Below are 25,487 nucleotides of genomic sequence, written 5' to 3'. Positions count from 1 at the left end.
GATACTATAAGGACTAGGGGGCACTCCATGAAGTTAGCAAGTAGCTCATCTAAAAGAAACCGGAGAAGATTCTTTTTCACTCAGTGCATAATTAAACTCTGGAATTCATTGCCAGAGGATGTGGGTATGGCAGTTAGTGTAGCCAGGTTTAAAAAAGATTTGGGTAAGTTCCTAGAGCAGAAGTCCATAAACTATTAATCATTAAGGATTAGTAATTTGGGATCTACTCATTTAATATTTGGGTACTTGCCAGGTACTTGTGACCTGGATTGGCCTCTGTTGGACACAGGGCTTGATGGACCCTTGGTCTGGCACATTATGGCATTTTCTTATGTTCTTAATTGCCACTTGTTTATCATTTTTGCTTTACCAGACTAACATGATTCTCCCTCTGAAGATTATTTACAATGTTGCCTGTGCATTACAGCCAAACTTTTCCTGGTGATACTTTTCTGATAGTCATGAGTTGGTTCTTGGATTGTCAGTTTTATGACTCAAAGAGGTGGGGGAGGAGGAGGGGGAAATGACTTTCTGTGGATTTTGATCTGCATTCAGATTTGTCGTGATCTACTAAAAGTAGGGTAAAAAGAAAATGACGTCCTTGATTGGTCCATCTATAACTGAAAAGTTTTAAATGTAGCTTGGACAGACAGGGTCCATTGTGGTCTATTTTATTTTTGCCTTAGATGCTATGCATCCACATAAAATGGTAATAAAATCAAATGTATAGATCCTGCTTTATAAAACTCCATATTTAATGCATTTTCCAGTCCAACCTTCCCTGACATCTTTTGTTCCTATGATTGTATGCTAGAATATATATTGCAGACATACGTACCAGTTCGAGGGATCAAAAGTGCACAGCAATTTTCTCATAGACCCCAAGCACGAGAAATTATATTGACCTTACATATATTGTAATTTGCATCCTTGTTCTTCACTATAATTGTTAATAAATCAGGAAGCTGCTGTGCCAAAATATTGATCCTCTTCAGAATTCTGTAAAGGCATCATATTGATAAACATTCTATTGCAATATTGTATGACATTGCAGAATTTCCCCTCCCTTTGACTTCTCTCGCCTTCCTTTTCCTCCTTTGGTGGCTTGTCATTTTTTTTTTTTTTTTTTTTTAAAGCATATGTCTATTTGCTAACTTTGGACCAGGTGGTGCCAGCATCCTGCAGGGTTCTCACTTTAAATCATGAGAAGAACTCAGGCTGTTGTTGGACCACCACTCAGAGTTAGCAAAATATCATTTGTCCCAGACAGGCAACCAATCAGTGAGAGAGGATTATTGTGCACAGGAAAGAGAGGGAAGCAGGAAAGCTTTTGCCTGGAGAGGTGATATGGGCTGTCTGTCAGGAAAGGGAAAGAGAGGCAAAGCAAGCCAAGTCAAAAAACAGAAATAGAAAGAAGGCAAAACCTGCTGAGGAAGGGCAAAGAGGAGAGACATTTTTAGGGATGATGCAAAAAAAAACAAAACAAACAACCCACTGGGGTGAGAGCAGTATGAATTTGAAGTGTTGAGATCTGAGCAGCCTGCTGCATTGGATTACCAAAATATCACCAATTTTAAGGCAAAATCTTAATTCTGGGATGCTAGTCATGAAATGCATTAAACTGTGTTAGAGCAGACTAGAGCTGGTTTTATAATCTATCACAACAATCTGCTAAATTCATAAGATTGTAAGAATTCAAATTTGCATGTAACCCAGAGCCAATTTCCCTAATCTTTGTAATGCATTATCAGTAGTAAATCTGTGGTACTGGAAGCCAAGCTGGAATGAGTGTTAGTAACTCTAAGAAAAAAGTGATTGGATACAGAATTGTGATTAGTACTTTTCTCCAGATCAATGCAAGTATCATCAGCTATTCCTGAGTAATCAGGTCCAACCCTTACCCACCATGTCATGACACAAACTTTTAACAAAATAAGTGGTAATACTGACTTTTTTCAAGAATTTGTTTGATCTTTGCCTTTTGCATTAATAGTAGTGGCCTTCGTACTTCCTACGTTAAACAATCAAAAATAAATATAAAAATATAAACACGGCAGAAATAGGCATATTAGAGATGTGCATTTGTTGGACCAGATGCGCACATACCATCAATTTTGTATGCGTACATTCTGATCGGAAGATACGTGCACACGGGCCAAAGCGAATGAAGCAAATGGCCTAACAAAAACAATGAATGCACATTCCTAAGGCATATTAGAGTATCTATAGATTTACAATCTGCCAATTCAGTCAAATCTATCGTGCTTGACTTAAATTATTGACTGAGTTGCACTTTTTGAAATCTGGTCACTTGCCGTGGCCGAGACTCCCTGGTGCAGAGGGTGAGGGAGTCCCTGCTGAATTACTTTTCGGTTTTCTCCATGTGACATAGCGCTCTGTCTTTCAGAGCCACTGTGCTGGAGAGTGTAATCCTGTACTTAAACTGGAGTGCTAGCGATGTGACGCAGGCCTCGCCTTTATGGCATGTATGTGGGGCTTACACTTGCACAGGAATAGTCTATACTGTGATATCTTCTGAGGGGGAGGTGATATAAAATAAAGCAAAAAAGAAACCCCCAGGGGATTGCAAATGAAAGGTCACGGTGCCATAGCCCAACAGAGATCAGCTCCAATTGAGCTGTAAGTGCATTGGAGCAGGAAGAAACTGCCAGACCAGCTCCTTGTCCTTTCCCCCCACCCCCACACTTTCCAGACATTGTTTTGGAATGAAATTGTTTTCTTATTATTTCTTTACCCCCTGCCCCTTAGGTCCTTTAAGTGGGAGTCTGTGGGAGGATTGCTCACTTCATGTCCTACCCTGCTATTGAATCTTACTGTCAGTCAGCAGCTGGCAGACTAAGTGCAAAAAAATGAAAGGGGTTTTATTTTTTGGTTGTTTTTGACATTGATAATAGGGCAGGAATTGCCAGCAATCTTGTACCCAGGACACCCCTCTCTCTTCCAAACAATTGAACTGCTTTAGTTAAAGCCGGTTGTGTTGCAGTGGAATAGTGTTATTTATAACAACAGCCTCATGGCAAGATTGTCTAAACCATATTTTGTCACCTGCAGTTATGCCATGTTGTATACTCTGAAGAAGATAAATAGGTTGGAGCTTTTTTTTTCTTTAATTTTCTTTTCATTTTCCACTGCAGTTCTCTTCCCTTGCCAGACGGTTAAGATAGTGAGTAGAACTAGGCACCAGAGCCACCATTTCAAGCTGTTTCTTACTTTTTCTGCTACCTTTCATGTCCACTTTCTGATTTGGGTTTTGGAAACAAGGTGAGCCAAAGGAGTTCTCTGCAATGCACCCTGTGGCTCACGCTCCCGTACACCGATGTGAAGCCAGTCAGATGCTTCCATCACTCTCTGCAGGTGCAAGAGAGTCATGTTGCCTGGAAGGATGATAGGAGAAAATGACAAAAACATTCTTATTTCTAAGTCTGCAAGAAAAATATTTAAGTTTTGGCTATTTTGACCCCTCCGTACATTAAGCATTAGTGTTGCTGCCATTAAAAGCCCTGCACTTCCCTGCTTGTGACTAATTCTCAAGACTTGCTAAGATTTATGCAACACTCCCTTGCAGCCGGATCACACTTAGTAAAATCCTGGAGTCAGCCTGCAGAGCTGTCTGTGAGAGAAGTCTCTAGGTGAAGCCATACCACCAAGAACTAAATGAGTGCACGGTAAGGTCAATAAAGTCTTCCCATAGAATCAATTTAACCTTTTATTATTTGCCAGTGCTACTGCAGGGACAGGCTCAAGCAAGTTGGCCCATGGCTGACTTCGAGGTTCCCCTTTCCCAACCTGCTGTATGGTTCCAATAGCTGCTCCAACATTTGAACATGCTGGGCCACAATTGGCCAGCCCCATGGTTATGCGGACACATTGGAGAGAGGGGTATGAGAAATATATAATAGATCACTTCAGGCCCTGCTATCTTCAGCCTCATGTCTCACAAACCAATATTTTAATGAAGAGCAGTATATCAAATTAACAACAATTAAAAAAAAAAAAAAAAAAACCCAAGCCAACTTACCGATGCAATCATATCACTGTTGTTAGGTTTGGAACTGCTGCTCCATGCAGGTTTCCAACTTTTTCCCTTGGCACCCAGTGGAAGAACACATTTTCTATTCTGAACTCAGTGGAAGGAAAACACTCTGCTTCCCTCTTTCTCAGCCTCTGCTTTATGATAGTTTTGTTTAAACCATTTTTATTGCAATTGCATCAAAAAAACAAACAGTACAAAAATACAAAACATTGTTTGTTTTTTTAACAATTTTCCCCACTACCCATACTTGGCGAAAAACAAAAACGGTATACAGAATTTAATAGGTCAGATGTCGTACTCTTGTACATCCGACCCCTGCCACACAGTACAGGTGCTTCCCACTGTTCCCCCTACCTTTTCCTCCTTGTCTCATGGGAAAAATAGGCAAAATAGAACAAAAAGTCAATATACATACAATTCCCCTACAAAACATTCAGAACGAGACTTCTAGTTCTGCTCCGAAGGCTGTACAGATACAAATCCCAGACTTTCAGAAACTTGGTCCTGGCAGGAAAGGACGAACGAGCAGCTAAAGATTCCATAACCATCATATTATGAATGGCATTCGGCCATTGCCAAAAAGACGGTGGGTTCACTTCTCTCCAAACCAACAGGATAGAGCATTTACCCTGTACAAAAAGTTTCTTAACAGCCTCCCGCTCTCTTTCCGGACACAGTTGGTTAAGCCTACATGGAATAGTATGAGTTCTGGGAGTGGCAGAATGTTACCATCTAACAAGGCATTAATATAAGTAAGAATCCTCTGCCAAAATGAAAAATTACCGTACAAAACCAAAAAACATGCATGAAGGGAACCTGGTCCAAAGAGCGCTTTAGACATAACTCCGCAGGGGTAAACTTAGCTTTGAAAGCCATTACTTGGGAGATGAACGCTCTGAGTAGAAACTTAATCTGCATTTCACATAAATAACTGTTAGTAGACACCTGTTTCACCTCCCCAAAACAAGAGAGGAAAGATTGTCTGATTTAGGTGAAACCCACTGTCTGAGCGCCACCACTCCAATAAAAGCTCAGTCCAGTTATTTGGCTCCAAATGTTGCCATTCTTTCTGATTATGTGAGAGTGATAATTTCCTACGCTCGCTATGAAAAAAATCCATTTATTGGTCACAGTTGAAGCCAAAATTCTTTCAAAATAGATTCTGAGAGATTAAATACCTCAGAGATAATGTATCTTTGTAGGAAATGCAGTTTAAAGTTCTGCATGAAGTGTACTTTCACCCAGTAAGGGCATTCAGAGCAGGCTTGCTAGTTCATAAACAGATTCAAATATATAACAGATGAAAGTTACATACAGTCACTGTTTGTGGTCATTTCAGCAGATAGCACTGATTTGGGGAATGATAGTAAATGAGATAAGATGGCCAAATGTAAATTTTTACTTTCTTCAGCATTATATGTATTAATTGTTTAGTTAGTGTTGCAATCTGAGAAGTCCAGCTCTGCTAGGTAGCTGGATATCTGCTAGTTAGCTAACTTTAGGGCAACCCTATGACCCAACCAGAGTTAGCCAGATAAATTAACCAGCTAACTCTGAATATCGGAGTTAGTTGAATAACTTATCTGGCTAACTCTATTCCTCCTCGTTATGCCATTTCTTGCCTCTGGCTTAGGCGGCTAAATACTTAGTCAGAAAACTGACTTTTCCGGCTAAGTGGCAACTGCTGATCCTAACCAAATATTCAGCAGCTCCATTTAGCCTGATAAGTTGTACTTATCCAGCCAAGTTCCATTTTGAATATCGGTAATAAACTTGTAGCGGGGCTAATAAACATGTACATAAAGGTGAACCGGTAGATGTAGTGTATTTGGATTTTCAGAAGGCATTTGACAAAGTTCCTCATGAGAGGCTTCTAGGAAAAGTAAAAAGTCATAGGATAGGTGGCAATGTCTTTTCGTGGATTACAAACTGGCTAAAAGACAGGAAACAGAGAGTAGGATTAAATGGACACTTTTCTCAGTGGAAGGGAGTGGGCAGTGGAGTGCCTCAGGGATCTGTATTGGGACCCTTACTTTTCAATATATTTATAAATGATCTGGAAAGGAATACAACGAGTGAGGTAATCAAATTTGCCAATGATACAAAATTATTCAGAGTAGTTAAATCACAAGCAGATTGTGATAAATTGCAGGGGAAGACCTTGTGAGTGTGGAAAATTGGGTATCCAAATGGCAGATGAAATTTAATGTGGATAAGTGCAAGGTGTTGCATATAGGGAAAAATAACCCATGCTATAGTTCAACAATGTTAGGTTCCATATTAGGAGCTACCACCCAAGAAAGAGATCTAGGCGTCATAGTGGATAACACATTGAAATCATCTGTTCCGTGTGCTGCGGCAGTCAAAAAAGCAAACAGAATGTTGGGAATTATTAGAAAGGGAATAGTGAATAAAACGGACAATATCATAATGCCTCTGTATTGCTCCATGGTGAGACTGCATCTTTAATACTGTGTACAATTCTGGTCACCGCATCTCAAAAAAAATATAGTTGCGATGGAGAAGGTACAAAGATGGGCGACCAAAATGATAAAGGGGATGGAACAGCTCCCCTATGAGGAAAGAAGTGGTTAAGACTGTTCAGCTTGGAAGAGTCAGCTGAGGGGGGGATATGATAGAAGTGTGTAAAATCATGAGAGGTCCAGAATGGGTAACTGTGAATCAGTTATTTACTCTTTCGGATAATAGAAGGACTAGGGGGCACTCCATGAAGTTAGCAGGTGGCACACTTAAAACTAACCAGTTTTTTCATTCAATGCACAATTAAACTTGGAATTTGTTGCCAGAGGATGTGGTTAGTGCAGTTAGTGTAGCTGGGTTTAAAAAAGGATTGGATAAGTTCTTGGAGAAGTCCATTACCTGCTATTAATTAAGTTGACTTAGAAAATAGCCACTGCTTTTACTAGCAACAGTAACATGGAATAGACTTAGTTTTTGGGTACTTGCCATGTTCTTATGGCCTGGACTGGCCACTGTTGGAAACAGGATGCTGGGCTTGATGGACCCTCGGTCTGACCCAGTATGGCATGTTCTTATATCTGTCTATATAAAAAGGGTCTTGTTGGTCACACTGTCCTGTCTGTCTGTGGCCATCAGATGATGCCCAGAACATTGGAAGGTGCAATGTATAAACACAATATGGTCTGCCTGACAAGCACTGTTGCATGCACATGCAGACACAAAAGGTAGAGATGAATACTCCAAACAGGAAAAAAAAAATACTCAGTGGAGGTAGAAAACTTAATTCAACAGAAAAGCCACTACTGCTTAAAGTAATCACCAACAGCTAGCATAATTTATTTTATTTATTTATTTATACAATTTATTAATCACTTCCCAATTTTATAACAAAATTTCCAAAGTGATGTACACATATGGCAACAAAAATTATACAAAACATTAAAATAAGAATGTTAAAGCAAACATAACATTTTAATAGCCAGCTGAATAACAGCCCTAAAAGGAACCCACCTCCGTCCCATTACAACAGTTCCATATTTAAAACTGGCATCCTATGTATATCTATCTGATTTTAGGATTGTACGCCATCACCAACCCCTTAATCCTAAGTAGCTTTCCCAGAGAGTTAATTCGGAAGCTCTGTCTTCATCTGCTAAGATTTTACTTTGCACTGAAATTTCATCGGGTCCAATTCTTCTCTGACCTCCAATGGAAGACTGTTCCATAATTTTGGAACAGACATGGAAAAGGTCTGGTTTTGAAATCTTACATAACAGAAACCTTTTACCGATGAAAGTTACAACTGTGAGCCATATTGGGAGTGAGTAACTCTCAGTGGGCATTTCCAGGAAATCTTATTGTGCAAATGAGAGGGTCCTTTTCCTCGGAGGATCTTAAATGTGAGGACCAAGATTTTAAATTTGCACCTCAATTTAACAGGCAACCAATGTAATTTTGCCAATAATGGAAACACTGAGTTTCGCCTAGATCATCCCAGGACTAGCCTAGCCTCCATATTAGATTTGGTAGTGTCAGAGTCCAAGCTGTGGTCAGGACAAGCAGAAGTCCAAAAGCGTAGTCAGGATCCAAGGCCAAGGTCAAATCCAAAAATCAGGCAGAGATGAATGGACAGACGAGACCAGGGAACCCAGACATGGCAGGGCAACAACAGGGAGGCAAACAAGGAGAAAAAGCAAGCACAGAGACAGCGAAGCAACATACACTGCAGGAGCAGGAGGACCTGATGCTGAGGCACTGGCTGGAAGAGGCCCACGTAGACATCACCTGCCAGCGCTGCTGCAGGGTTCTTATCCAGCACATGTTGCCTAAGAGGACCCAAGGAGGAGGCAAGCTGGCGGCGTCAGGGGTGAGTACAGCCGGTTACAGGGCCATCCCGCAGCTGGCCAAATGTCACAGTTTGTAACATATGCCTTTAAAGGCTATGCCTCTGCCTCCTTCTTCTGTTCCAGAGCCGGGGCTGCTTCTGTTCCAGAGCCGGGGCTGCTTGCTCCAGGTCTCTGAGAAGAGCTGGAGCGGATGGTTTAGGAGGCCATCAACAAGGCGATGCAACGGCTCCAGGTTCCTCTGGCACAAACACCGGTACCGATTGTGGAACTGAGCACCAACCCGATTCCAGCAGCGTTGGAACCGCTGCTATCCAGGATGGAAGTGCTCATTGCTGCTTTTCCACCGATGGACCCTGGGTCACCAATGGCTCCGGTGCCCTCTCCACTTGCTCTGTCATCGGGAGAAGAAACACCGTTCCGCATCCCTCCATCCGGAGTCCTGCCTCAGCCATCGATGCCGATACGTCCCTCGCCACCGATCCAAACATGGATGCCGATAAGTCTGTCGGCGCTACTGAGCCATCCATCGATGCCTTCATCGGTGCCTCCAATAATTCGTCTGATTCCTTCGGAGCCTAGACCAGGACCTTCAGGTATCCCACCACCCCGTCCCCCTCTAGTTCCTAGAGGGACAAGTGCTGATCTTTATGATACCTGGACTGATGATTCCTCGCCAGACACCAATGATTTACCTTCACCACTTTCACCCACTGAAAGTAGGAAGTGTTCTCCTCCAGAGGACCTCTCCTTTATAAATTTTGTGAAGGAAATGTCTGAATTGGTTCCCTTCCAATTACAGACTGAACAGGATGACAGACATCAGATGATGGAGTTGCTCCAATTCCTGGATGCTCCCAAGGAAATATCCTCCATCCCTATCCACCAGGTTTTTCTGGACCTCCAGAAGAAGAACTGGGAACATCCTGGCACCAGTGCACAGAAAAGCTGACACTAGCTATTTGGTGCAGTCAGCTCCAGGATTTCAGAAAACTCAATTGGATCACCAATCTGTAGTTGTTGAATCTGCACAAAAAAGAGCAAAGAGATCAAAGCCTCATACCTCTTTTCCCCCGGGCAAGGATCAGAAGTTTTTAGATGCCATTGGCCGCCGGGTATTCCAAGGCTCAATGCTCACCTTCCGGATTGCTGCCTATCATCTCTATATGACCCAATATAATAGGGTCATTTTTAAACAGATACAAGATTTCTCAGATACCGTACCTCAACAATTCCAAGATCAGCTTCAAACCCTAGTAAACAAGGGTTTTGAGGCAGGCAAGCATGAGATCAGATCATCCTATGATATCTTTGACACTGCCACTAGAGTATCTGCAGCCGCTATTTCGGCAAGAAGATGGGCCTGGCTCAAGTCTTCCGACCTTCGCCCTGAAGTACAAGAAAGGCTATCTGACCTGACTTGTGTGGGGGACAATCTGTTTGGCGAACAGATTCAGCGAACGGTGGCAGAACTTAAGGACCATTATGAGACCCTAAGACAGCTCTCTCTGATGCCTTCTGACTATTCTTCTAAACAGCCCTTCAGAAAGGACTCTAAAAAGTCATTCTTCCGCCCGAAGAATTCCTATCTGCCACCAACCAGATCCCGTGCCACGAGACCTTTTCAAATAGCACAGTCTCGTCAAACACGTAAACAAAAGCCACAAGCAGCTCCTCAACCAGGGCCTGCTTCAGGTTTTTGACTTCCACCTAGAGAGCAGCAGCCAGATTCCACTGCTTCACATACCAGTGGGAGGTCGATTGTGCCACTTCCCCAACATATTTATTTATTTATATGGCACTCAGTGACCTCAGACCAATGGGGTACTGGCGATAATTGCTCAGGGTTACCATCTGAGCTTTCTCTCCGTGCCACCAGACTCCGCACCTCTACCGATGTGGATAACATCCGATCACTCCAGCCTTCTGAATCAAGAGGTCTCCCTCCTTCTCCAGTCCAAGGCAATAGAGCCCGTACCCTACTCTCAGCACGGCCTAGGGTTCTATTCCCAGTACTTCTAATCCCCCAAAAATCGGGAGGCGTTCGTCCTATCCTGGACCTACGGGCCCTCAACAAGTACCTCCAGCGAGAGAAATTCAAGATGGTAACCTTAGGCTCACTTCCTCCTCTTCTACAAAGAGGAGACTGGCTCTTCTCTCTGGACCTCCAGGATGCATACACTCATATTGCGATAACTCCATCTCATTGCAAATACCTGAGGTTTCTAGTAGGCCCCAAGCACTATCAATTCTGAGCGCTTCCATTCGGCCTAGCATCTGCGCCACGAGTCTTCACAAAATGCCTCGTAGTAGTTGCAGCATTCCTCAGGACCCAAGGTGTTCACGTATACCCCTATCTAGATGACTGGTTAATCAGGGCTCCCACTCAGCAAGCTGCTCTGTTGTCCCTCAGTCTAACCTTACACACTCTAACTTCATTAGGATTTCTCATCAACTGTGACAAATCCTGCTTAGTCCCATCTCAAACCTTGTCGTTCATTGGGGCAGACTTGGACACCTTCCAGGCAAAGGCTTTTCTGTCTCGACAGCGAGCTCTCACTCTCGTGTCTCTTGCACACCAGCTGCAGTCTCAGCAATCCGTGACTGCTCGTCATTTTCTCATCCTTCTGGGACACATGGCGTCCTCAGTGCAAGTCACACCAATGGCACGATTGGCCATGAGAGTCATGCAGTGGACTCTACGATCGCAATGGACTCAAAGCATTCAGCTCCTGTCGACCATTGTCCACGTAACCGTCTCACTCCATCAGTCTCTTGCCTGGTGGAGGCATCAGACCAATCTCCTCTAAGGCTTGCCCTTTCAGGCTCCAGACCCTCAAATTACTCTCACCACCGATGCTTCCAACCTCGGCTGGGGAGCCCATGTGGCCAATCTGCAGACACAAGGCTCTTGGTCTCCAGAGGAAGCCAAATAAATTTCCTGGAGCTTTGGGCAATAAGATATGCTCTCAGGGTATTTCAGGATCGCCTCTCAAATCAAGTTATCCTGATTCAGACGGACAACCAGGTGGCCATGTGGTACATCAACAAACAGGGAGGCACAGGCTCCTTCCTTCTGTGTCAGGAAGCTGCACAGATATGGGCAGAGGCTCTCTCCCATTCGATGTACCTCAGGTCCACCTGGTTGCCGGGGGTGGACAATGTGTTGGCAGACAAGCTGAGTGGCATCTTTCACCCGCACGAGTGGTCTCTCAACCCCTCGGTGGCGAACTCCATCTTCCAACAATGGGGATATCCTCAGATAGACCTCTTTGCGTCTCCTCAAAACTGCAAAGTAGAGAACTTCTGCTCTCTCGTTCGCAGCAAACACTCTCAGCCCAGAGACGCGTTCTCCCTCTCGTGGACAACCGGTCTGCTCTATGCATTCCCTACACGTCCTCTCCTCTCGAAGACTCTCGTAAAGTTACGTCAGGACAAGGGAACCATGATCCTGATAGCAACTCACTGGCCATGCCAAGTGTGGTTTCCAATAATGCAGGACCTCTCCATTCGCAGGCGCATTCCCTTAGGGATGGACCCACTTCTGATCACTCAAAACGATGGGTGCCTTCGCCATCCCAATCTTCACGCTTTTTGTCCCTGATGGCATGGATGTTGAAAGGTTAATCCTTCAGCCACTTAACCTTTCTGAACCAGTTTACCGTGTCTTGATTGCTTCACGGAAGCCTTCCACGAGAAAAGCTTACTCTTACAAATGGAAAAGGTTCACGTCATGGTGCTCTTCTCAGTCCCTTGACCCCTTTTCCTGTCCAATCACGAAGTTTTTGGACTATCTCTGGCATTTATCAGAATCAGGTCTAAAGACTTCTTCCATCAGAATGCATGTCAGTGCGGTAGCCGGTTCCATAATGGTTTCGGTGATGTTCCAATATCAGTATATAACCCCTTGTAACACGTTTTTTGAAGGGCTTGCTTCACCTCAAGCCTCCACTGTGTCCTCCGGCCCCTTCTTGTGACCTTAATCTGGTTTTGGGTCAGCTCATGAAACCACCATTCGAGCCTCTTCACTCTTGTGAACTTCGATATCTCACATGGAAAATGATTTTCCTTTTGGCAATCACTTCAGCTCGCAGAGTTAGTGAATTACAGGCCCTAGTTACCTATCCGCCTTACACTAAACTTCTGCAGGACCGGGCAGTACTCTGCACTCACCCTAAATTCTTACCCAAGGTAGTTTCAGATTTTCACCTCAATCAATCCATCATACTACCTACCTTTTTTTCCTAGGCCCTATTCCAATCCAGGAGAGCAGGCTCTGCATACCCTTGAGTGTAAACAGGCTCTAGCCTTCTATCTAGACCATACAGCTGCCCACAGGAAGAGCACTCAATTGTTCGCCTCTTTCCATCCTAACAAATTAGGTCAACCTGTGGGGGTAAGCAGACTCTCTCCCCCTGGTTGGTGGACTGCATATCCTTTTGCTATCAGCAAGCGGGCATTCCATTTCAAGACTGTGTTAAAGCACACTCTGTGAGGGCCATGGCGACTTCAGTAGCACACCTGAGATCGGTGCCGCTTCCTGACATTTGCAGAGCTGCCACCTGGAGTTCTCTCCATACCTTTGCAGCCCACTATTGCTTGGACAAAGCCGGAAGACAAGATTCCATCTTCGGCCAGTCTGTCCTTCGTAACTTATTTACAACGTGACATACCAACACCCTTCCGCCTGCTCAGTGGGGTTCTGGATGCCCTCTACCAAATTCCACCTCAGTTGTTGTGCCTGTTGCACGCCTTTGGGTACTTTTGGTGCATATTCGGACATCCTCAGCTCTGTACTCACCCATATGTGAGGACTACCATCCTGCTTGTCCTGTGAGAAAGCAAATGTTGCTTACCTGTAACAGGTGTTCTCACAGGACAGCAGGGTGTTAGTCCTCACGAAACCTGCCCGCCGCCCCACAGTGTTGGGTTTGTAACGTTTTGTTTTATTTTTCGGCACTGCCTGTAGCTTTTACATAAGGCTGAAGGGGGACCCCTGCTGGCTGCAGGGTTAGTGCCATGCTGGGCATGCCCAGTAGGGGCCAGTCAAAGTTCTGGAAACTTTGACAGAAGTTTTCCATGATTGGGCTCCATCCTGTGATGTCACCCATATGTGAGGACTAACATCCTGCAGTCCTGTGAGAACACCTGTTACAGGTAAGCAACATTTGCTTTTTTGTGCCCATTGACACCTGGTTTGGTGCCTGTTGGTCATGGTTGTTGTCGAAAGCAGACTGTAGCTTGGTATTCACCCATCTGTGAGGACTATCATCCTGCTTGTCCTAGAGAAAGCAGAGTTGCTTACCTGTAACAGGTGTTCTCCTAGGAGAGCAGGATGTAGTCCTCGGGAAACCCACCCGCCACCCTGCGAAGTTGGGGTTTTCCTGCGTTTTGTTATTTTATTTTTTCGTTCGTGAATTCTATGTTACGAGACTGAAGGGGGGACCCCACGCGGATAGTGGCATGCTGGGCAGGATTAGTGTGCCAGCCAAAGTTCTGGAAACTTTGACAAACATTTTCAGTGCAGGGATCCTTCTGATGATGTCAGCCATCTATGAGGACTAACATCCTACTAGGAGAACACCTGTTACAAGTAAGCAACTCTGCTATATGAAAAGAGCTGCATCCTCTTCTCTTAGGCACATTTGCTTCAATATTTGACCTGCATGGAAAAATAAATATAGTAGAAAATAGAGGATGAATGGGAAGATATGTGGTGAGCACCACATTCTTTTTCCATGAACCCATACCTAGTCTAGAAACATTTGATTAGCCTTAGTGGAGCTTTCTGGCTGCAAGACTTATCTTGGTTATTGCTCTTCTTTTGGGGTAATGTTTCCAATTAGATGTGTTTTGCGCATACCATGACAGGAATGGATCTCACTCCTTAGGCATGATATCTTGGATATGTTCTCAGTCTCTCAAAGTTTTTGCTAGTGGTTTTCTTGAAGCATGCCAAAGAGCTATTCCTTCTGAGCTCATAAGGTGCAATGTATAGACGACAACATCAAGCTGCACATAGAATTTCTTTATAATCAAGCTGATGGCATCCAATACAAATGGGACTATTTCTTTTTCTTTCTGCCACATTTTCTTGTGTCTCTGATTGCATTGTTTGGTTCTTGAGAATCTTCCCTTTCTCTATAAGCTTTGCAGAATAGTTGCTTGATACTAAAACCTGGCGTACAAAAAGACGGTAATGCAAATATTGCAACGTGCCCTAGAACACCAGTATACCTATTGGGAGAAGCAGATTAGTAAACAGAACAAGCTGGACTGTTTACTTTGCAGAAACGCATGCTAACAGAACATCTCATCTTGGTCACAAATGCAAAACATGAGCAGACTTTCACCAAATACAGAAATCAGATCAGAAATAGAAATATGCAGACAAAATTTCAACTGGAAACCCTAAGAAGACACTCTTTATGCAATGCAATACTGGAGAAAAAGAAACAGAAATGCATTCCTCCTTTATTGTGCATTACTGATATTTTGTATTTTGCACATTTCCCAACACTGACAGAGAAAGTTGAAGATTTCCCATAAAAGAATGAGCAAGAAAAACTCTTTAAATCCTAGAGAGCAGAGGAGAAACAGCAGCAATAATAGCAAAATATGTGGTATCTTGCTGTCACGCCAGAAATGAAATCAGACCAGGGACAACACAAATCAGCACCAAAACTGTCCTTGATGCTCTACTTTCTATAACCTGTACTTTTACTTGATTTATTTCCATTTTGTAATTTTTTCCTCTCTTCTAGCACATTTATTTTTTTGTATATTATTCTGGCAACACGTAAAATTGTCATGCCAATAAAGTTATTTGAATCTACTAACTATTCTGTTAGCAAAGTCATTCTTGTATTTTTTTTTTTTTTTTTTTTTACTATTATGGTCAGTTTTCTGGCATCAAACTTTTTATTGATTAGAATGGGAATGTCCCAGGTGATAACAATGTCTTTAATCTCTGCAATTCTGTCAGGGTCACAATTTATTTATTATTTAATTCAGCAATTTATAGTCACCAATTCATAAACTCTACTGCGGATTACAATAAACATACATAAAATAAATACAAGCATAACAAATAATAAACAAACAAAATCAGTAAATAAAAGCATTTGAAAACAGGCTTTCAATTTCATATAATCAGATGTTTGGTGTATTTCAATAGGAATAGAGTTCCATAATTCTGATCCTAATATAAGATCCTAATGTTTTTCTGGTTCAGCGATGTTATATAGTTTTTCATGGATGAGCCTTGCTATTTTATTGTGCTTCTCTATATGCAGGTCTTTTGACATCTGCATGTCACACCATTTCCATTTCTGTTCTACAGAATCTGAATTTGACTGTTTTTTACCTTTATTTTATGTTGGCTGTGAACCATCTTGTCTATAGTCCACCGTGCTGCAGCTCTCTCTCATCTTTAGGTCTTTCACTTCTCATTAACCATTCCAGTTCAAGATTTGACCTACATCTGAAGTAGATGTTTGTATTTCCTGCCATATATATGCTTTTGCAGATTATTTTTTCTTGTTTGCAAATTCTGCTGCTGCTTTCTCCATATGATCTGGTGGATTCGCACTCATTCCTTCTGAGTTTTCTGGAATGCTTGTCCAGGTTTAAGGATGGAGACAGACATTGGCGGTTTATGTTCATATTTCATCAATTTTGGGGTATTTGGTTCTGTTGATTTTAAGTATGCCTGGCAACCTGTATTGGTTGCTACATATGAGTTGCATATTTCTGTAAGGCTCATATCTCTCTCAGCTCTTGGGATATAGAGCCTCAGCATACACTGGTTCTTCTAGTGAGCATGGTGGAGTTTTCTTGTACTTATGTCTAATTGGTCTAGATTTTTCTGGGGCCAGTCTATGATTCCAAAGCTGTATGAGAGTGCCAGGATTGCATGTTGATTGATGGCTTGTATCTAATGCCTTGTTGTAAAGCACTTTTCAGTATCACTTTCAGTATCCTGTAGTACTCTTTGATCTTTTCTCTCTGTGATTTGTGCTGGAATGTTGCACCTTCTTCTATACACATTCCTGCTCACATTCCTGTGTATTCCATTTTATAGTCAAAGAGAGAGTTTCAGTTATGATTAATTTTCCTTTAAGGAAGGTCACCTTACAAAAGTGCAGACTAAGTCTTGCTGATATCATCTGAGAAATTCCTCACTCTTCAGAGTTGTCCCACTGAATGACAATCACAGAAGCTTTAAAACTTCAAGTCATCTACAAATAGGTGCAGTGTTACCTGTGTATCATTAATGTCTCTAGGATTAAGACTTAATTCATAGCCCAAGAAATTAAGAAGAGTATAGGTGCCAGACAAAACAAGAGTGGTAATAGGGAATCTTTCAGAAATCTAGCGAACTGGATCTTGATGTTAGGAATGACAAATTGTCCATCTTCATAATTCTGATGGAGTGCATTCTGCCACCTTTTCCTGTTGAACTTGATGCACTCAAGTTAGTCCAGGGTTTACTCTGTAAATTTCAAGGTAATTTATTGAATGCTATGTAAAGCTTTTTTTTTTTTTTATAGTCAATGCTTTACTGAGAATTAGATTTTTCTTTCAGCTGACCATGGTGATTGTATTCAGCCCAACTGATCTCTGGTTCCATATTCTCCTCTTTTGTTGCCCTTCTGTTTTGTCACCATTGTGTTATCAGAATCTTTGTGATTGTATTTTCCAATTATATCTATCGCAGCGAGCTGCCTGAAAATCGTACAAGCTATTGGCCATTAGTTTTTGGGGGCATTACTTTCATCCCCTTTTGGAAGGAGGAGAAACAACAGATTAGCCTTAGTGGAGCTTTCCGGCTAACAGACTTAACTCTAATTTTCTTGCAGTGGGAACAAGAATGGTCTCCTGGTGTATAGTACCATCATGGATCTTTGTATTGAGGATTCAGCAGTTACCTTATGGACTGTTCCTTTCTTATTTGCACAAATTTATTAGATTTGTATTAAAAATGTTTTTCCTGGTATTTCCCATCAGCAGAATGTAAAACGTCTTGCCTTTTTAGCTTTGTTCTCTGTGGGTTTGTTTTTTTTAATGTACTCACCTCTACAAATCTTTTACTTGTTCTCTTTCCCTTTTGCAGCTTCTGGAGATTAACTGGACAGGACTGACCAATCTGCTTGATATTCCTGGACTGAAGTAAGCATTAAATCAAATGCTATAAAATGGCTGTAGTGTGTGAGTGCAGCAGGTTTTGTATTACTTAAGATTTACCTAGCTAGGTTTACTTAAATGATAAAAAAAGAAATACAGAGTTTACCTAACTTGGATCCACTTGAATTCGTTTGTAGTGGCTGGGAGTTTGGGTATTTGTAGCAACGAGTAAGTAAATCATCCTTTAGTTTAAGTTGCATGGTAAGCTAGAGTTCTTTCCCCAACTCCCTAGGAATATTTTACTTCCAATGCTCAAAAGAATGTAAAGTTTTTGAAATGTCCTCATGGTATGCCTTTTTTAATAAATTAAGAAAAAGATGTTCGCATTCATTTTAATCCCAAGTCAGAAAACATTCACAAGACATACTGGGGCAATGCAAGAAAACCTGCACTAAAAGCTAACTCTGTTTTAAACACTGGTTTTATTTTTCTAGTATGCTAATATGAGTAGTTCCTCCAGGAAGCAGTAAGCTAATAACCTGTTAATAGACCACATGTAAAAGTGTATGCTAAACAGCATTTTGGGTTTTTTTTTTTACTCCATGAACATTTTAGATGTCATAAGCATAAAACCCATGCAAAAAAGGAAGGTCTTCCTTCCTCCCAAACAAGCTTGCCCCCACCTTTAAAAAAAAAAAAAAAAAAAGTTACCTGGGGCCAGAGCCGAACCCCCCCCCCCCCCCAAAAAAAAACAAACAAAAACCAAAACATGCCAAACCCTTCCCTTTAAAAAAAAAAAAAAAAAGCATTGAGTCAAGTCTGATCGTGTTGATCCGGTTCAATGGGCCCACCTAGCCTGATCCGAACCCCTTCTACCCATCGGAGCCCTCTAAATCCCATATATCCCCACCCCAGAAGGCCCTACCTCCTCCGTGGGCTGTTCTCTCAACTGACAGCCAATTGGTCCCTCCACTGTGAAATGTCAGTGAAAGGACCAATCACCTTTCAGAAATGTGAAAAAACAGTCTTCTGAAGAAAGGAGATTGCCGATTGGTTCTCCATTGTCAGTGAAAGGACCAGACAGTGAAGAATGAATAAATCAATATTAAGTTTCTGATTTATCCTTCATTGTCAGCTGTCAGTGAAATTCAGAAGGCTGTCCTTTTCCTAATTCTGAAAGGGGATTGATCCTTTCACTGACATTTCACAGTGGAGGGACTATGACTGTCATTGAGAAAACAGCTGGATAGAGGAGAAAGGGCCTTCGGGGGGGGGGGGGGGAGTGTTCCTGGGACAGAGGAATTTGGAGGGCTCCGATGGGTATAACTGTGTTCAGGAGGATGGGAGAGTTTGGCTCCCGATGATTCATTTGTTTAAGATGAGGGGGCTAGGAGGGCCCACCGGACTGGACTGACATATCCAGACTTGACTCTACCTTTTTTTTTTATTTTTTTTTTAAGATGAGGACTTTAGCATGCTTGGGTAGGGGAGTTCGGCTCATGCTCTGGCTAAGTTTAATTTTTTTTTAAGCTGGGGCAGGATCAGCCTGTTTGGGAGATGAGGGAGGACTCATGGGAGTGGGGTTTTGTGCTGCGGGAAGTTTAGCACCTGCCTCTGAGCAGGTGTTAAATTTCCCATGGTAATAGGAGACTCACTAGGGAGTCTCCCCACTGGCTCGCCTCCTTGTATGGCGGGGAATAGCATGAGACTTGCTAACCTTGCCGCAGGTTTTATAGCACGGATCTTTCCGGCGCTTGAACCCGTATTACATACCAGGGTTAGGTTAGTGCCGAAATACCCACACTAAAATTTGAGTTAAAACCCGTGGTAAAGTCAGCATGGCTTATCACACCGGCCCCGCTGTGTGCCAGCTCCTTAGCCACACCTGCCCCTTCATCCTTTCAGATTTTAGTGCACTCAAGTCATGGTAACTATTGTATTCCAGAGCTATATTAGGTATGAAGACACTGAGTGGTCATACACTTGAATATATATATTTTCTTATGGCCATTTATGGAAGATTTTAAAGTGTATTAGTCATTAGTTTGTGGGACATACTACCCAATTTGTTAATTTGTTAGGTGGTTTTATGAGAACTCAAAGGAATAGCTACATGTGTCAGTGCATTGATTAGAAAATAATACCTTACAATAAACTATTTAGCAGACTTGAATATACCTATAAAGAAGTTACTTGACATACTTTGAATTTGCTGTCAATTGTTTCCTGGTATACCAGTGAATGAACATGTCCCAGAAGTTGATTGTGTTGCCTTGGTTGGGGCTCCAATGTTCTTATTAGTATATATGAATTATTCTTTGTCCTGTGAAGTAATATGACCTCCAAAGTTGTCCTGATCTATTTTTCATAACTGTGACCTCTTCATTCTTTTTCTCTTCACCCTCCCCCCAATCTCTCTCAAAAAGAAAATGGTGTTACAATTTTCCAAGTAAACGTTAAAAATAAGTAGTAAATTAAATTAAAAGTAAAACAATTAATTAAAATAAAAATTCCTCATATATTCATTCAGAAACCTTTGATGCAGAGGAGCCATATTCAATCAGTCAGGACAGAAATTCCCATCTCTCTATTCCAGAAATTATTTCCAAATTTTACTAACATTGTTAGAGAGTGTAAAGGGAAGTGTTGATATCATATTTTGATGTATTGATGAACTGTTTTGCTGAAATGTTTCATGGTTGCTTTATTAATTGGGCTTTCATAAACATGGTGTAGTAGTGTTATTTTCTGCTTATAAAAGAGCTCAGGAAATCTAGCAGTGCTCTCTTATGTATTATCACAGTCAAATCACATGGTTTTTCAAGATAGAATGCCATCAAATGAATCTCTTGAAATGGCACGATAAGGTCTCTTCCATGTATTGTGTGCATGGTTGGCATGTTTGGGTAGACATTGTAGTTGAGGAGTTTTTTAATGCTGGTTCACTATCATTTTTCTTTACTACGTAATGCACCAAGGGGCATCCCTACCCTTGTTATATTTACAACTATTGATCCTTTTTGGAAGGTTAGGTAAAAGGGCAGTCAGTCTAAGACCACATTTGTCCTGGTTACCAAGTAACAAGGAGACCATTGCATTGCCGGTGCTTTTATCTCTCCTCTTATTTGATTCATACTTATATGCCAATACAAAATAGATGTGCATGAGGAATAAGGTGGTTTAATATATTAATAATGTATTATTTATTTGCTAAGCATAGCAATGCATGTGCTAGGCAGTGTTTGAGAACGAAGTGAGAGGGATTTTAAGTTGTTGGTTCTACAAAAATATTCAACAGAAAAGAGAGTAATTTTTTGGTTTAAATAGTCACTTATCACATTTTAGCCATTCGTAGTCACTTTCCCATCCAGATGCTCTCTTAAGTGCAATTGTTCATCTTTCTTTGAAAAACACTGATGAGCCTGAGAATCTTATTCTTCTGTAGCCGTTCTTGTCATTGAATCATCTTTCCCTCCTTCACCACCAACAGTTGTTCCCTTGAAGAAACTATTTTCTGAACGTATCTAATTCCTTTTACTGTTACCTCTTATCTTACTATGCTTTCCCTCTTTCAGTTTCTCTTCCATATCATTTCTTTTCCTTTTTTCCCTTTGGCTCCATGGGTTTTTTTCTGTTCCATTGGGCTTTCGCTCAATTAGAACCAACCTCTCCTGAGCTATGGCATTATCAATCTACATTCACAATTATTGAGGGATTTTCCCCCTATTTAATAATACTCCACTTAGCCCAGGTATTGCAGAGATGGTTCTTGGTCAGAGCCATAGACTGTGGCTTCCTCTGGCACCTGGTACGTGCGTGTCCTGAGTGTGGTCAGTAGGTGGTAGTGTTGCGCAAAAGCTGCAACTCTCTCCTCTTTCTCTCTCCCAGGAGCTGTGAACTCTGCCTCTGCAGCATCACCAGTCCTGGCCTGCTCAGAGAGCAAGAGCCAGGCCTGGGAATCGAACCGGGTTCTTCTACACGATACTGCAAGGCACCTGCACTGAGCCACTGGACTGGCCCAGTAATCATTTCTTCTTAGCTGGGTCTTTTTGTCGCCACTTGAAAACTATATCAACCTCAGTAGAAAAAAAATATATCATCCAGATTATTTTTTACAGCTTTGCTTTTCTCAGTAGAAGTTGATCTTTCTCATCATCTGTCCATTAATAATAATAATGTATCCATTTTGTCTGGCTTTTGTGCAGCACAGCATGAAAGCTGCTTATGTGTGAGTAGTTAATGATGTTTTCTGCTGATCATAGTTCCAGCGCCCTTCTCGTTCTTCCCAGTCTTAATGCTGCTTGTGACACAGTTCATGATTTGGCTCAGACCAGCCGGGGGGGGGGGGTTGTCTCTGGATTCTCCTTTTTAAAATTTTATTGTTAACCTTTCTGGCCGTACCTCCTTTTTTTTTCCTATGGCGATTCCTTCTCTGTCACTATAGCAGTACATTATTTCCTTCTTCATAAATAAGTTCAGTTACATTTCCCAAAATTACAGTTTGGGTCTCTCTTGATTTCATGCCCTTCATGACACTAAAACTATCCACTTGTTTTTAACAAGTTCAACGTCAATTTCATGTCTGCTTTTCAAAGCCGCCTGACATTTTTCTCCTGATTGCCTTTATCAAAGGCACTTCTGTATCTTTCGTCTCCCTTCTTAACTCTGACTTCATGCTTGACTCTTAGTTCTATGCCAAGAGTAAGATCATCTTTTACAGATGGAGAATACGTCGCAAATTTGCTTTCTATAGATTTTGCATACGCTGAGATCCTTATTCATGCTTTTGTTTGTCTTCAATTTACATTACTTCAATTTCCCTTTCTATGAGCTCCCCCAAGTCTAAATAAAAATAATCATTTGGATGTTTAGCCTGCCTTTCCATTATTAGAAATTCAGATGCAACATTATTATGTCCCACATGCTGTTTGTCTTTTTCCCTATTCAAAAACGTGGGGCCAATCCTTACAGAACTCTGCTGGCACCTTCTCTCTTTCATTCATTTCAACATGGCTGTCCTTGTATCATAGTCCTTCACAGTCTTGATTTCAAAAACTAATCTGCCTTATTTTTATCCATTAGCTTCCTCGGTTCTGTAGGTCAAAACTTCTCTCTGTCTAGACAGAGTTACTGATGCATCTTTAATGTTGAAACTTCTCTCGAGTGACCTATTCTCTCTTCAAATTCCATTTTAAAGAATCTCTCTCTTCTAAGTGAAAAATTCATTCCCTTAAAAAAAAAAAAAAAAAAAAAAAAAAAGTTCAAGGGAAAGTGACCAGGCTAGAATGAGATCCAGCTGTGCTGCTTTCTGCTGCTGGCAGTGGTATATGGCCATTTTGGCAAGAGGAAGTAGCATACAGGATATAGCTGGCCTATGGTTTTATTGGATAATTTTCTCTACAGAAAATCACCCAGCCTTGTTGCGTGTATCATCACCACCTGCCGAAATGTAAGCGGAGGTGTCAACTGGAAGAACGGAAAGTGCAGCTCTTAAAATAAATTGTTTTTTTGTCTTAAAAAAAAAAAAAAGATAGTATCTAGTTGTAGCTACCCTGGAGCCCACCTGATTTCTTCCTTTTCAAGCAAAAAAAGAGAATCCATTTAGAGTAAAGAACCCTTTAAGAATTAACACTTCTCCCTTTGCTTGAGAATAATTAGCTTGCACTGTCATGAATTGTACTTTACTCTGTTATGTTTATGTGTATGACCATAAAGCATTTTGTGATACATTCTTCGATAAACTCTATAGTTTTCTTTCTAAAGAAGTGCAGTTGACTTTTTTAAAAATGGTCTGCCAGTGGTTCTAAACTATGCAGAGGCAAAATGAAGAAATAGTATAGTAAAAATAATTCCTTTTTTCAATAGCATTATCCAGCACCATGAATGACCAACTTACAGTCTGCCTGCCTACTTGTCTGCTCACTCACTAAGACATCTGGCAACTGGCCCAGGAGTCATTCAAGCACCATTTGAATTCCAGTTCCCAGTTCTCTCCATCCTGCAGCTAGCATAATTAGATCCCGCCCCCTGACATTGTCATCACAGGGCCTTAAGACCATGGCAATGCCATTGAGGACTCTGCCTGCCTACTTGTCTGCTCCCTCGCTGAGACATCTGGCAACTGGCCCAGGAGTCATTTGGGCCCCATCTGCGTTCCAGCTCCCGGCTCTCTCCATCCTGCCACTGGCATAGCTCAGCGCCAACCCCTGATATCATCATTATGGGACCTTAAGGAGACTGCAGCAATGCCGCAGGCACCATGCACCTTTATTGCACAGACAAAGGAGCACGCCCCTTTGTGCACCCCTTCATATGAGCTGAGTGCTTTAAAACAGCCGGTCATTCTTTATCTTTCCAGAGTGAACACCTTATCCTGGTCGTCATAGGGCAGGAGTGCTATGGAGACCTAGCTAGTTGCCGCAGTAAATCAGTTCACGCTAGAACATTATTTCTGGTTGCTGTGAGAATTAAATTGGCTAATATATTAATTACTGCATCAACGTTGTCATTGTTACTTCTGAATGTACAATCTGTTAAAAGAAAGAAACCAGTTATTTATGATTTATTGTGCACTAAATTTCCAGATTGTCTGTCTTACTGAAACCTGATTGTCAGAATCTGATTCGGTTGCTGAATCAGATTTTTCTTTCAGGTTATGTGTTGTTTTTATTCACAGCCACATCCAAATAGACATGGTGGAGGCATGATGAATGTCATCATTAAGAGTTAACATAGACCTCATGCCACCTTTTGAAGCGATGCTAATTAATTCTGTTGTTGCAAACTTATGCTCGATTTATTGTCCTCCGGTTGCCTATCACAGGATGTTTCTCCTTTGATAAACGTGAATGGGACATTAAACACAAATATTGCCCATAACTTCGGCTCAGCGACTTCAACATTCATGTTGACCAAAATCCTTTATATAATCACCCACAAGAAAGTCTAACAATAATGGATATGAAGCAATAGTTAGGTAAAGAAGACATTTGCAATGTGAGTTTTTTTGTATTTCAGTGCTACCACAACTTATTTAATGTTTAGAAAAAATCCTTTACCATCAGTAGCAGAATCTTTTCAGCTTAACAATGACTCGCATGAGGGGGGAACGATTTAATTGCCCTACACATAAACATGGCCACACACTTGATTTTGTCTTTTTGAATTCCAACTACTTTTTGTCCATCAAAAGGTGCCATAGTTGGATCACTATGTATTGGACTTGCTTGTTAATTAGATCACAACAATATTTAACAAGTGACATTAGTCATCATGTCACCAAATGTGGTTATATTGACACTGAATTGTTTAAGCCTTTTTAAAATCCTCATTTACCCACGCTAACAAAAGGTAACATAGATTCAGCTGTTGATTTATGGAATTTCATTATATTGGATATTCAGGATAAGATTGCACCTAGGAAAGCTTTTCAGATGAAGCGCTGAAAATCTGCTGCTTGTTTTATGGCTGCACTGAGATTAATGAAGCAACAGCTATGACGCTGTGAGCACCAATGGCGAAAGTCTCCATCTATTTCTATGAAAGTAGCTTACTATCAAAAGCTTGCAGCATATTGTCTGGATTAATAGCACTAAGAGGCAATATTATTCTCAGAGAATTCGGGCCATGGAAAATAACGCAACTGTTCCATGTATGAAATCACTAATTCTGAGGCCTGTTAATTCAGGGACATTTGGTGATATCACCCCTGCCCATTGTGATGAATTTGCAGCCTTTTGTGCTAATAAATAAATAAATATGCAATTTTGAAGATTTGTAATAGTTTTACTTCCCATTCCACATAACTTCTACTGTAGCAGATATCCAGTCTGAGTCTGTCTGGGACTCTTTTGAAATGACTTCTGAAGAGGAGATTATCCATATATTACCCACGATGAATTTATCTTCCTGTCCCCGAACTGTTGCGCCACTGCTTTATTAAAAGTTCTGAGAGAAGATATCGACAATCTATTTCTGAGATA

General features: G+C 41.5%; 1 protein-coding gene across 4 annotated transcripts in view; it reads left to right on the top strand.

Annotated features, from left to right (window-relative positions):
• The window catches only part of ESYT2 (extended synaptotagmin 2), a 310,854-nt gene that overhangs the window by 155,883 nt on the left and 129,484 nt on the right, over positions 1–25,487 (top strand). For all 4 annotated transcript variants that reach the window (XM_029588514.1, XM_029588510.1, XM_029588509.1 and 1 more), the window contains exon 7: positions 17,495–17,550. In XM_029588514.1, the coding sequence (XP_029444374.1) occupies positions 17,495–17,550 (56 nt within the window). The remainder of the gene's footprint in view (positions 1–17,494; positions 17,551–25,487) is intronic.

The sequence above is a fragment of the Rhinatrema bivittatum genome, chromosome 2 (assembly GCF_901001135.1).
Source record: "Rhinatrema bivittatum chromosome 2, aRhiBiv1.1, whole genome shotgun sequence".
NCBI classification, from domain to species: domain Eukaryota; kingdom Metazoa; phylum Chordata; class Amphibia; order Gymnophiona; family Rhinatrematidae; genus Rhinatrema; species Rhinatrema bivittatum.
Note: the sequence above shows the minus strand (reverse complement) of the source record. Positions and strands in the feature narration are given on the sequence as shown.